This window comes from Mesoplodon bidens (assembly GCF_964165515.1).
Source record: "Mesoplodon bidens genome assembly, chromosome: 7".
Classification (NCBI taxonomy): Eukaryota; Metazoa; Chordata; class Mammalia; order Artiodactyla; family Ziphiidae; genus Mesoplodon; species Mesoplodon bidens.
The window spans coordinates 102,738,617-102,750,080 of record NC_138164.1 but is presented as its reverse complement, the minus strand read 5'-3'; the positions used below and the strand labels follow the sequence as shown (position 1 = coordinate 102,750,080).

At 47.1% G+C, this 11,464-nt stretch overlaps 1 protein-coding gene across 8 annotated transcripts in view; it reads right to left on the bottom strand.

Moving 5' to 3' along the window:
* ATG13 (autophagy related 13) overlaps positions 1 to 11,464 on the bottom strand; it is a 47,752-nt gene continuing 36,288 nt past the window's right edge. For 6 of the 8 annotated variants that reach the window (XM_081239755.1, XM_081239751.1, XM_081239750.1 and 3 more), the window contains 8 exons: positions 10,827 to 10,920; positions 7,164 to 7,274; positions 6,629 to 6,768; positions 4,659 to 4,773; positions 4,030 to 4,107; positions 3,746 to 3,862; positions 2,673 to 2,801; positions 1 to 857 (listed from right to left, as the gene is read on the bottom strand). In XM_081239755.1, the coding sequence (XP_081095881.1) occupies positions 780 to 857; positions 2,673 to 2,801; positions 3,746 to 3,862; positions 4,030 to 4,107; positions 4,659 to 4,773; positions 6,629 to 6,768; positions 7,164 to 7,274; positions 10,827 to 10,920 (862 nt within the window). In that variant the 3' untranslated portion in view covers positions 1 to 779. Of the gene's footprint in view, positions 858 to 2,672; positions 2,802 to 3,745; positions 3,863 to 4,029; positions 4,108 to 4,658; positions 4,774 to 6,628; positions 6,769 to 7,163; positions 7,275 to 8,029; positions 8,129 to 10,826; positions 10,921 to 11,464 lie in introns of all 8 variants that reach the window. The other 2 variants (XM_081239757.1, XM_081239756.1) reach the window with 2 other exon arrangements.

Here is an 11,464-nt window from a genome sequence, read left to right as displayed (position 1 = left end):
TTTCTCTGAAAGTAATAAATATTTACTGGGTTCTATAACCAAGGAGCAATGACAGGGGAAGGGAGAGGAAAAAAAAGAACCTTTGTGGTGACTCCAATGACAGAATCCTAGAGAGGGAGGCTTCTGTTTCCATGTAGCTGAGCACAGGCAGCCGCCAGGGCTGCTCGGATGGGCTGGCACAGCCTTCAAGGGTGGGAATGGCTGACTTTAGGGTTCTTATCACCTTGGGCAGGAAGCCTGCCATACTGCCAAAAATACAGGCACGGGGCAGAGAGAGGGAGAGAGAGAGAGGGGAAGAAGATACCAGAACTAAAGGAGAAAGACCCTGAAGGAGAGCTTCCTTCCTTCCTCCTCCTAGCACTGTCTCCTTCCTCTTTCTGCCTCCACACCAGTCTCTGGGCCACCAGCTGGAATGTCGAATGGTGGATGGCAACAGCAGGCAGGCGAGGGGCCAGCTGCTGGGCAAACCCGGGGCAGGGGGCCGGCAGGAGGAGCGGGATGACAGCCTTTGTGAAGCAGCTGCTGAGGGCGGTATAAGCAGAGGGCCCTGCAGAGGGAGGTCAGAGGGTGAGTCCTCTCAAATGCTATCACTGGCCTTCACTGCTGCCGTGAGTCTCCAGGAGTGCAAGAGCAGGGACTTCCGGGTCCCCATGGGGGAACCAGCCTCCCCTCCACCTGGCTTGAAGCGGACAAGGGATGGGAGCAGCTGACGAGTGGGAGGCTCTCTGTCTCCTGGGACCACAAAAAGGGATGCTGCTGGTACTCGAGCACACCAACTTTTACTGCAGGGTTTCTACAAAGGCATCAAATTCTCGGACATTCTTCTCGTGCACAGCCAGCTTCTCTGGTAGTGAGTCCTGTACCGGGAGGGGAGAGAAAAGCTGCTTATTCAGGTAGGGCCTTGAAGCCAGCTGTCACCTTGGGCTGAAGGGAGCACGGCAAAGAGTCCGGCTCAGCAGTGCTGGGTTGGAGAGCAAAGTGCCGAGCAACTGAGCAGGCATTGGCCAGTGGGCCTTTGCCCAGCAGGGGTTAGTGGGGGCTGGGGAGGTGGACAGAACAGCCTAGGGAATCTAAGCCGGCCACACACATAATGAGATGGAAAAGGACCATGCCAACAATAGGATGACACAGAGAAATTCAACGTGAAGTATCTTTGGCACAGATGAGACTGACATTAGAATAACACAGTAGGTTTAGAGCCCTACAAATTCAGAACGTGTACAAATGATTTCTTCACGGCCTGTGGTGGGCAGGCATCAGAATCCCCTGGGGGCACATGAACAAGGCAGTCCCAGCCATACTCCCAAGAGATTCTGACCCGGCAGGTCTACGGTGAGGCCTAGGAATCTGCATCTTTACATCAGCTGAGAAAGGGATGGGTTAGAGGGGGTTGAGAGAGAACAATGAAAACAAAAAAAACAGAACCATGAGGAATTAAGTTTAACTGCCCTCAGGTTATCAACCATTAATTAAAATGTGGTCCTCATCAGGTGGTCTGTCTCCACTGATGAATTTGCATTTGAAGAGTTCAGCCATCACAGAAGACTTCCTGACAGGCACGAGACACTTGGTACCACAGGACTTACAAAGCAGCCCAGACAGGCCCGATGCCCCGGCAGGTTTGGGAGGTTGGGGCAACCAGCCAGCACTGGCTGCAGCCTCACGTTGAGCCTTTGGACTCCGGTTCCGTCCAAGCAAACTTCAAATGAGAGGCCAGGGAGCCAATGGTTAAAAGCCTAAAATCAGAAGCCAGACTCTTAGGGGTCAAAGCTTGTTTTGCCAGCTCAGTGTAACCACCAGCAAGTTATTTGCTCCCAGTGTCGTTTTTCTCATCTGTAAACTGGGATAATAAGAAAACCTACCTCTTAGGGTCATTGAAGATTCATGTAAAGCACTTAAAAAATGCTTGGCACCTAGAAAGCTTCAATAAATGTTAATAATAATGACATTATTGCTGTATTATTATTACTGAGCATGCTTTTCTGATTAAAGCAAATCAAGGGCAGCTAAACCTAGATTCCTATTCCTAGAGCCATTCCTCTGATTTCGACACAGGAGGTGATATTCCTACCTCAGGCAGAGGGACCCTGACATCTTGTGGCATGGGGCACCCTGAGTTTGCGGCTGTGCAGGGCACTCCTCTGCCCTTCAGAGACAGGAAATAGGAAACACCCTAAGCGGAGATGTGGTCATTACAGTCAGTATCAGGACATCTGGCTGAACACGAGAACCAGGGAACGAGCTCTCCGAGGAAAGGGCAAGAACACCAATGCTGGGGACCTTCTGCCCTGTACCACTGTCATCTGTCTGGCAAGCTTAACAGCTGATGGCAAGAGCTGTTGGAGCAGCCTGGCTTAGTGGCATCAGCAAGTAGAAGACATCAGGCACCAACAACAGGAGTGTGTGAGAAATGCTGTGACAAGAGTGCTGAGAAAAGGAGGAAATGAGCACAAGCAAATTTGAGATAATGACCGCCAGGCACAATGCAAATCTCAAGTGTGATTCCAGGAAGGTAATGGTCTAAAAATCTCCATCCTGTGACAGGGAAGATGGGAGGTGTGGGCGTGGAGGAGTAACAGGAAGAAATTTCCAGGCCTGTGGAGCAGGAACGACCATCGAAGGAGGAAAGGAGGCCAGAGGATGAGGTGGGGTGGGGGAAGGGGTTTCCATACCAAGTCCTCAGCCATGGACTGTGCCCCGATATCTATGGAGAGGCTGCTCAGCTGAGGGGGGTTCTGAAATTCACGATAGAAGGTCCCCAAGTCCATCGGAAGAATGTCGTCTTTAGAAAAAGCTGGTTTCTTAAAAAACAAGACAGACTCAAGTTTAGCTTGCCTTGGACCACAGAGGAAGATCAGAGAGGGGGTAAGCTATCAACAACCCTCTTTCCTTCCAGTAATTAGCAAAGAAAAGGCTCCTCCAGGCTTATCTTAGAGAAATCTTTACACCTTCCTCTTCTAGGCAGCTGAGTTAAGCCTGGTGATGACATCCCTCTCCCTTGGTTAGGTTTTTGTCCCCTTCCTTCACACTCCTCTCCTTGGAAAAGGACTATCCAGGGACTTCCCTGGTGGTCCAGTGGTTAAGAATCTGCCTTCCAACATAGGGGATGCGGGTTTGATCTCCGGTTGGGGAACTAAGATCCCACATGCCACGGGGCAGCTAAGCCCACGTGCTGCAACGAAAGATCCCGCATGCCACAACTAAGACCCGATGCAGCCAAAAATTAAAACATTAAAAAAAAAAGGGCGGGCTTCCCTGGTGGCGCAGTGGTTGAGAGTCCGCCTGCCGATGCAGGGGACACGGGTTCATGCCCCGGTCCGGGAAGATCCCACGTCGCGGAGCGGCTGGGCCCGTGAGCCATGGCCGCTGAGCCTGCGCGTCCAGAGCCTGTGCTCCGCAACGGGAGAGGCCACGACAGTGAGAGGCCCGCGTACCGCAAAAGAAAAAAGGGTGGGGGGCTACCCATTCATGAATAGGACCTATGCAGTTACCACTGGAAAATCCCATTTCAAGTTGAATTTCAATCAAAGACATGGCACAAAATGCCTTACTGTTGATGGGCCTCCAAATGCCTCCCCAAGCAGGGTGTAAGGGCAGGTTCCCCACATAAGATGCACAGCCAGCACCCATTCCCTCTGCCTATACCGACCCATCTGATCCCCAAAGTCCTATTCAAGTGCAACGGATGCTTCCAGGTTTATTGCCCCCGAAGCAGCAAAGGTCAAGGAAGATGACGGCAACTTACAAAGTCGATCATGACAAAGTCGTCCTGGGTATTGCCACTGCTGCCCCCACTGGAGCCATCAGAGTGCAGGCTGCCCTGAAGAGGAGATGTAGTCTCTGGGGAATCTGGAGGATTCACCTGTTTCAGAATAAGGCAGAGGTAGGGGCTGGTTCTGGGCACTGGCTGTAAACCAAAAGCCAAGGAGCATGGCTAATGGTCTGTGGAGGAATAGTGAATGACTCGCCCAGGAAGGACAACGACTACGGCACCATCTCACTGCAAACTTCAGTCAATGGTGGACTCACCATGGGATCCACATCCTCCAGCTCCAAATTCTTGGGAGCAAACATGGCAAAGGGTATGTCCAAACTGGTCAGGGTCACCTGAAGAGACATGGGAGAAAGTATTAGTGTCCCCCTTCCCCCAGTTTGCCTGCTTCCTTAGAGCCCACCAGAAGCCTGGGGGTCCAGCACGTTTGCACACCTCAGCTGACCATGCCACCCCTCAGGTTCCTGTCTTGTTGGAGACCTCTCCAACCCCCCGTGCCTCCCACTGCATGCCCACGGCATCAACAGGGGTGAGGGCTCCCCAGGACCCTGAGAATTCAGCTTTGGAAGCTGGACCCACAGTAATTCAGTAACAACTGCTTTTCACTGGCAGAGCTGAGGAGGAACTTCCTATTTCAAGTTAGGCTGAGGCAATGACACTTCAGTGTAACGTGTCTGTACCTAATGGTGTGGTCTCCTCTCCTATATGATCACAGAGCAATAGTTAACTTTTCTGGAGGGATGTCACAGGTTATTAACCCTCTTCACAAAAAATTCACACACACACACAACTTCGCATGCGATTTCAGTGGTTCCACAGATCCCAGGTAAGACCTCACTCTGAGGGCTCACACATTCTCACAGTTGCAGGGGCAGAAAAAAATCACCTGGTTGATGGGTTTGTTGACAAAAGCGCCCACTTTCCGGACAAAGATGGTCTCCAAGACATCATGGGGGGAGGCCCGTCCCTCACTGCTGTTTGACACAGTTTCAGTATCCTCACTGGAGCAGAAAGGTAATGTTGGTTCTCATTCTCAAACCATAGCAGAGCCTACTTGGTTCCCCATAAATCCACCATCTTGTGAGACTGCAGCCTAGGGCAGGAGTTACCCCCCACCAGCTCACATATGTGGGAAATGGCAATATGTGGTCTGGCGGCTGCCACTGTCACCCTCCCTTCTGAGTTGAGAGCAGAGGACTGCATTTCCTGGAGAAGCTAAAAATCATGCATATGTTAATGAAACTTGGTGTTACAATTGTATAGAGCTTACATAAAATTTAATCTGTAATACCAATGCTAAGCATCAATCATCGTGCATCTAGCAATCATACATATGGGCAAGCGGCTCTCATAAGCAGCTAATTTTAATATTAATCTAATTACAAAGCCAGCCTCAAGATTTTAGATTTTTCCTGTCTTCTTTTGTTTTGTTATCTGAAGCTCCGCACCATGTTTCCTCCCTTCTCTCTGCCCCCAGTCATCCCTCTGTTCAGCAAGATGTTCCAATGACACATTCAATTTGGCTGCTCCCACTCCCTCCCTCTAGACTGAGGCTGAGTCCTGGAAGATGGGGGACTCCAGGCAGCAGAAACAGGGGCCCATACTGTCGCTGCCAGACTAGCAGTCATAGCCCTACAAGCAGCAGGGGATGGGAAAGCCTCAAAGCAGGGGCTCAAGATGGGAAACACTATGCAGTCCACGTGGCCTCTAGACTCCAGCCAGCAGGGAGGACCAGCATTTAAGAACCCCCTACACGGTGTCCTCTGTCTTAAGTTACTCCCAGTCATACCCCAGGAATCAAGGCTCAGAAAATGAGAGTGTAAAATGACCAAGAGGATCCTCCTTTGATTCTCTGACAGGAGGAGGGATAAGAGGATGGAAGCTTGGGGAGCCAGGAATGAAAGTAATTACTTTTCCTGATGGATGGCACAGAAAGATCTTCCCAAACAATCTCCCCCTCCTCCATCTCCACTGTGGGAATGGAAAAAAAAAAAACCCAGGAATTTCTATTATCTGAAAGTTCGTTTAAGATGTGGTGGGGCAATCAACGTCATTAGCTCTGGGGCCTTCCAGTTAAGGGAGGGAAGGGCAGGTCAAGACAGGCCCAGCTTCCCACAGAACTCCGAGTGTAATGGAAAGAGCGAGCCCAGGCCTTGCAATCCAAGGAGCTAGGCCTGTGTCTGGCCATCTTGTGAGCTCAGTGCTCTCTTAGGCAAATTGCTTTACCCTTCTGAGATCCTCTCGTCTTTTAAAAGGAGGTAACCGTGGTGATTTTTGCAGGGTGGGATTATGAGGACTTTTACTTCCACCTAATCAATGTCTTCAAATTTTGACTTTTACAGACTATCACTTCTGCAATCAGAAAAGACAAAGATTTTCTTTCTTTTTCCATTTTAGTGAGGGAAAATAGTTGTTTCTAAAGGATCTCCATGAGGCACTAACACAGTAGAAAAAGAAAATCAATCCTAACTACTACCACAGACACACTGTGACTCCCGACGTCAGGGTTATGGTTAACAACGCCCTGTTGTGGTCTCAGAAAACACTGAGGATGCCAAGGGAGTCGATCCTGGGGTAAGAGAGAAACATCTGAAAAACAGCTTCACTGGATGAGGGTGAGAAGCACTAAGCCCGACGCTTGCTGTTAGCAGCAGTGCCCAGGGAGAGCTTCCTCACGTATCAGCTGCAATGTACAATTCTTATTGAGAATTTTAAGGATTCCACATTTTTCCCTCAAAGGCCAAGCCTGAGCCAATGCTGAAAGCTACTCTTTACTGATACCAAATAAGCGCATGTGCTGGGGAGGACAGGTCCCTGGCTGGTCCAAAGAGCAGCAGAGCCAAGACGTGAACTCACCTGCTGGAAGGTGTGGCAGCATAGTGGGCCCCATCAGAAGGGGTGTAGGTTGCCAGTCTCTCCTGGTCACCAGCCTGGGCACCGTGGGCAGGCTGGTTGGGAGCGAGGGGTACCCCACCTTCCTTCCCGGGAACCAGTAGCTTTGGGGAAAAATGGAAAAATACAGCGAATCATGGCCGTGTCAGGTAGAAGGGGAAACTCACGGCCTAGCATGACGGTATCTGCTTTCCAGCTTTTCCATCACCAATGCTGCCACCAAGTGGGCAGGAAACCTTGGAAATCTTTATCCTCTCTGGGGCTCAGTTAATGGAAGACATGCATGGAAATGACTACAGAGGGAAAGACAGGGAGAAAACACTTGGGAAACTCTTCTTCCCTTTTTGAAGTCTAAAAGGGCCCCGCTCAGAATCATCTTAGTCCTCCAAAGCTACAGAAGAGCTTTGAACACTGGTGTCTCAAGAGGCCCTTCAAATGTGTCAGGGCAGGGGAGGCAGCGTAGGAACCCCTAGTGTCCTCCCCATCTTTAAAGATATACCTGGTAAGGGTGTGTGGTGTTTAAGCCGGCAGCAAACACTGCTGGACAAGCCAGGTCAGCTGATCCAACGCCCAGGGCAGCAGGCTGACAGGAAAGGCGAGAGCTTGAGAGCTAAGCAAGAGAAAAACAAAGAAGGGCAGAGGAAAGGAGGAGGAAAAAATAGGCAATCCTAGAGTATGACTGATGATCAAGATCGGCAGAGAGGTAAGGAATGGATCCCAGCCCACATCCTCACGGTGCGGGGGGCCTGAGGTAAGGGTTAAAGACAAACCAGGCCATTACTCTGTAAATAAGAAAGCAGACTTGTTTGCAGTGGGATTGAGATTCCCAGCTCTGTGCCTTCCAAAAGCCTCAAATGAGTTCCTTGCGCCCCCTTTTCCCAGGGGCTCAGCTAACTGTTTCAGTTTCCACCCCGGTAGATCTGTGGAGCACAAGCCTGGGCAGAACTCGGAGCCAGTCATCAGTTTTTCCCAGGTCATTCTATTTTCTCCTTTGACCTTGAGGTCTCTTTGAAACAGCAGCAGTCTTCTCTAATCACACCCTCCATCACCACTGGGTTTGGGAGGGTTCCTATTTATATTGAAAAAGAAAGAAAACCATTCTTGGATGGTTTATTTGGAAAAAAAGATATAAACAGCTCCATGTATTTTTCACATCAATGGTAGGAGGAGGGGCAAATGACAAATCCTATTTTGGGCTGCTGTGCTATGGCTGTATACTGTTAAAAATCAATTACCATGCCTCAAAATAACCCACAGAAAACTTGGGGATATTTAAATAGCTATACCCTGTACTTTATTTACAGTTTTTAAATAAAAAGATACCGCCTGATTATATATACCCCCTTCTTCCCAGTATGGACTCACTTGATGGGAAAAGGCCAGTCCTGCCATGGGGACCCTCAGAGTGTCCGTCACCACAGGAGTAGGGGTCTGAAAATGTGCCTTTGTGACAGTAAACACACACTGTGCACAGATACACACAGAGACAGGAGAAACAAGAGAAGAAAAAAGAAAAGGGACTTGAGAAAGAAGTGAAAAAACTCTGGAAAGGGCAGTTGCAATAGAGGCTGAAATGTACAATGAAGTCAGGAGGGAAGCAGGGAGAGAGCTGCATGACTGCCTTTGGAAAAGGACCGCTTGGAAGGATGTGAAGAAGAGATGTTTATCCCTGGTGCTCTCCCTGATGAGCAGGTGGAAAACAAAGCTGAGTTGAGCTGCTATGAGTTGGCGAAACCTGAACCAAGCCTTAGTCTGTCTTTAGTCAAAAGAGGGTGGAAGTTAGAGAGCAGCTTCCAATAGGAAGGTCCTGAGAACAGACACAAGTTGTGCTAAGCAGGAATGAGGACACTAAGGTTAAGATGTTAGACTGAAAGCCTTTTTCTGGGGACTCAGGATCTGCAGGCTCAGGTTTAAACAGTTGACGTTTGTTGGCTGGAACTTTAAAATGCTCAGATACCCAGCTGCAAACTTTCCTACGTCATCTCAGGGAAGATGAGTGGGGGTGTGCAGGTGTAGGCATCAGGGTGTGTGTGTGTGCACGCTCTTACAGTCCCTGACGGTGTAGGAGAACTTCATGGAGTAAAAGCTGGGGCATTTTCAAAACTCATGATTTCAAAGCTAATTATGGGTATGATGATTGTTTTGGGTCTTGCTGTTCCATCTTTAAGTCTCACCAATTAGCTAATTAACGCCTAGAAATGGAGGTAGGACCTTAAGTCACAGTAGCAGGTTCAGGGTCACAACTATTTCTTGACTCAACTCTGTGCCCAAATGACATAATGAGCCTTATTTTGTTGGGGCGGGGGGCGGGAAATCCAGCTCATTAACATGTATTTACTGGATTCTAGCAAAAGCTCAAATAGAAGTTGTTGAACGATTATGCAATTCCCTAGGTTAAACCAAGGAAGAAACTATTTCAATATTTACAGGAACAAGGAGACCAGATGGCATATGATTTTTCTCTCTCTGTTCTACCATCAAGGTTCTAAATGAGTATTTCTGCACCAAACTGTACCAGTCTTGATTACAGGTACTCAGGGAGAAGTGACAAGGCTCACCCATGGGTGCTCAGTATTGATGAGATCTTGACGTGATCTACTTTTAAACTGTAAGAAGACACAACTGAGACCATGAAAAATATAGACTCTCCTTACACAGGTTAACAAACTTTTTTGCAAACATCAGGTACAGAAACTACTTAACTTCCCTTTATTTTGGGGTCAGGTCGAATTTCCACTGTATCAGAGAAAAAGACAAACTGATTTGTTAAGGCCCAGACTCACCATCCTTCAGATCTCCCAAGTTTATATACTATTTATGAATTTATCACATGTAAAACAAAACTGTTTAATGAACATTAAATGACATATTCACATTCTGATGATCTTAAAAAACAATCTACTCACTAATGTGCACTAGTAAGAAAGTGTGCTCTCCCCGCCTTTTTTGGTCAGGATTGTTCCATGTCAACAAGTGTACCAGAAGCTACTCCCTCCCAGAGCAATGGTGACATCCATGCCTACATATACTAATAGGTGGAGGGAGAAAACAATTTCCACACCCCCAAACCAAACTGTCTAGGTAACTTTACAACAAGAATCTCTTTAACTCTAAACTGGGACAACAGAAATAATAGTGATCCATGGATTTTGTAAAGTGCTTCACACACCAGTTAGCTTTTGTGCTTAACTTCTGCTTTTAAAACAAATTAGAACTATAATTTTAATCCAGTACCTAACAACCCAGGATATAATAAATTAAATTTTTTTCTTAATTAAGAAAACATAGAAAATAAAAATGTATGCATAGCTAATTAATTTGTTGGGTCCCCCAAGTCAGATGGTGAAAAGGGATAATCTGGGGCTAGTTTCAAGGAAAGTAGAACTGACTGATGTCTAGAACCATCTAATATGAAAGCAAAGAGGAGGGAAATAATAGAGATGATGGGCAGGCAATGGGTAGAAGATGAAGACTTGGGGTGGAAGGGAAGAAATGTGCCCCTGAAATTCAGTCAGCTGGCAAAAATGATTCCTTATCTGAAGCAGTCTCAGTACCACATACATCATACAACACTTCTTTGTGAGAAGAAGTTCTCACGTTGTTTGGAGACTGCGTTTTATTGAAACTGGATTTGACACTGAAGATGGACTCGAGTGGAAAAGTTAATGGTTAAAAATGGTCAGAGAGGGAATGCAGATAGGCAGGTATCTGTGTAACTATTAAGAAAAACTGCACAGTTGGTGTCTTACTGGCATTTTATGCTAAATTATCATTGGCTCCTTTTGTGCTCCTTCCATTATGAGGAACCATATTTACCACTTCAAAGAAGAAGTAGCTACCAAATTAACAAGTGTAGGTTAGAGTACCTCTCTGGTACCAGAACACATTTCTGATTTTCTGTGACTGATTTTCTAGGGAATTTTCAGATGTCCCAGGAAGGTAAAGGTTACATGTAATCTTGCAGGTTAAGAATGATTACAGACTAGAAACACTGCAATATTACCAGCTGGATAAGAAGGCTCTCCCTCACCCCTCAAAATAACCTCCTTGAAATAATCACCATCACCACCGAAAGAGATTGTATCTAAATTCTGACACCATTTCATAAGGCCCATATATGTACCAAATAACTACTGCCACCCCGGATCCTGTTTCCCCCTACCTGGGATGGAGGGGAGGTGGAAAAAGAGGTGGTACACACTTCTTGAGAATCTTCCACAGAAGGATATGTTACTCCAGTGTCCTCACCAGCGGTTCTATGGTGAGTGGAAAAGAAATCATGAACTGACTGACGGCAGTAATTTCAGAAAGGATACAAAGAGAGGTTAGATACGGATGCAAGTTGTGACATGAACTGTTTCAGGCAGAGTTCCTAATGGCAAGAGAGGTATGTTGAACCCTTGATAATTTCAAACATTTCTAGAAAGCAGCATCTAGAAGTTGACAATGGCTTTTTGTTTAATCCAAACATTTTACCTGACATATCATTTGAGAGGATTTTCTAAAGCCTGGCCAGTGTTGTGACCAAGAATTATCAGCAATAGAGAATGCAGTGAAACAAAAGTCTAGACTCCAAAGACAAAACCTATCCAACTTCATGAGTCCTTTACAGAAAGGCAGCATCTCTCCTGATACAAATCTATTCCAATCTCTAGAAAATTCTGTTATCTGGGATCTAGGTCTGGAGATATTTGATTCTGATGTATAAAACTGCCTTGTGCCAGCCAGTGGTGACCATTTAATTTGCAAAGGACATTCTACAAATTACTGCCACTCTCACAGTCCCGAAGTAAAATCAAA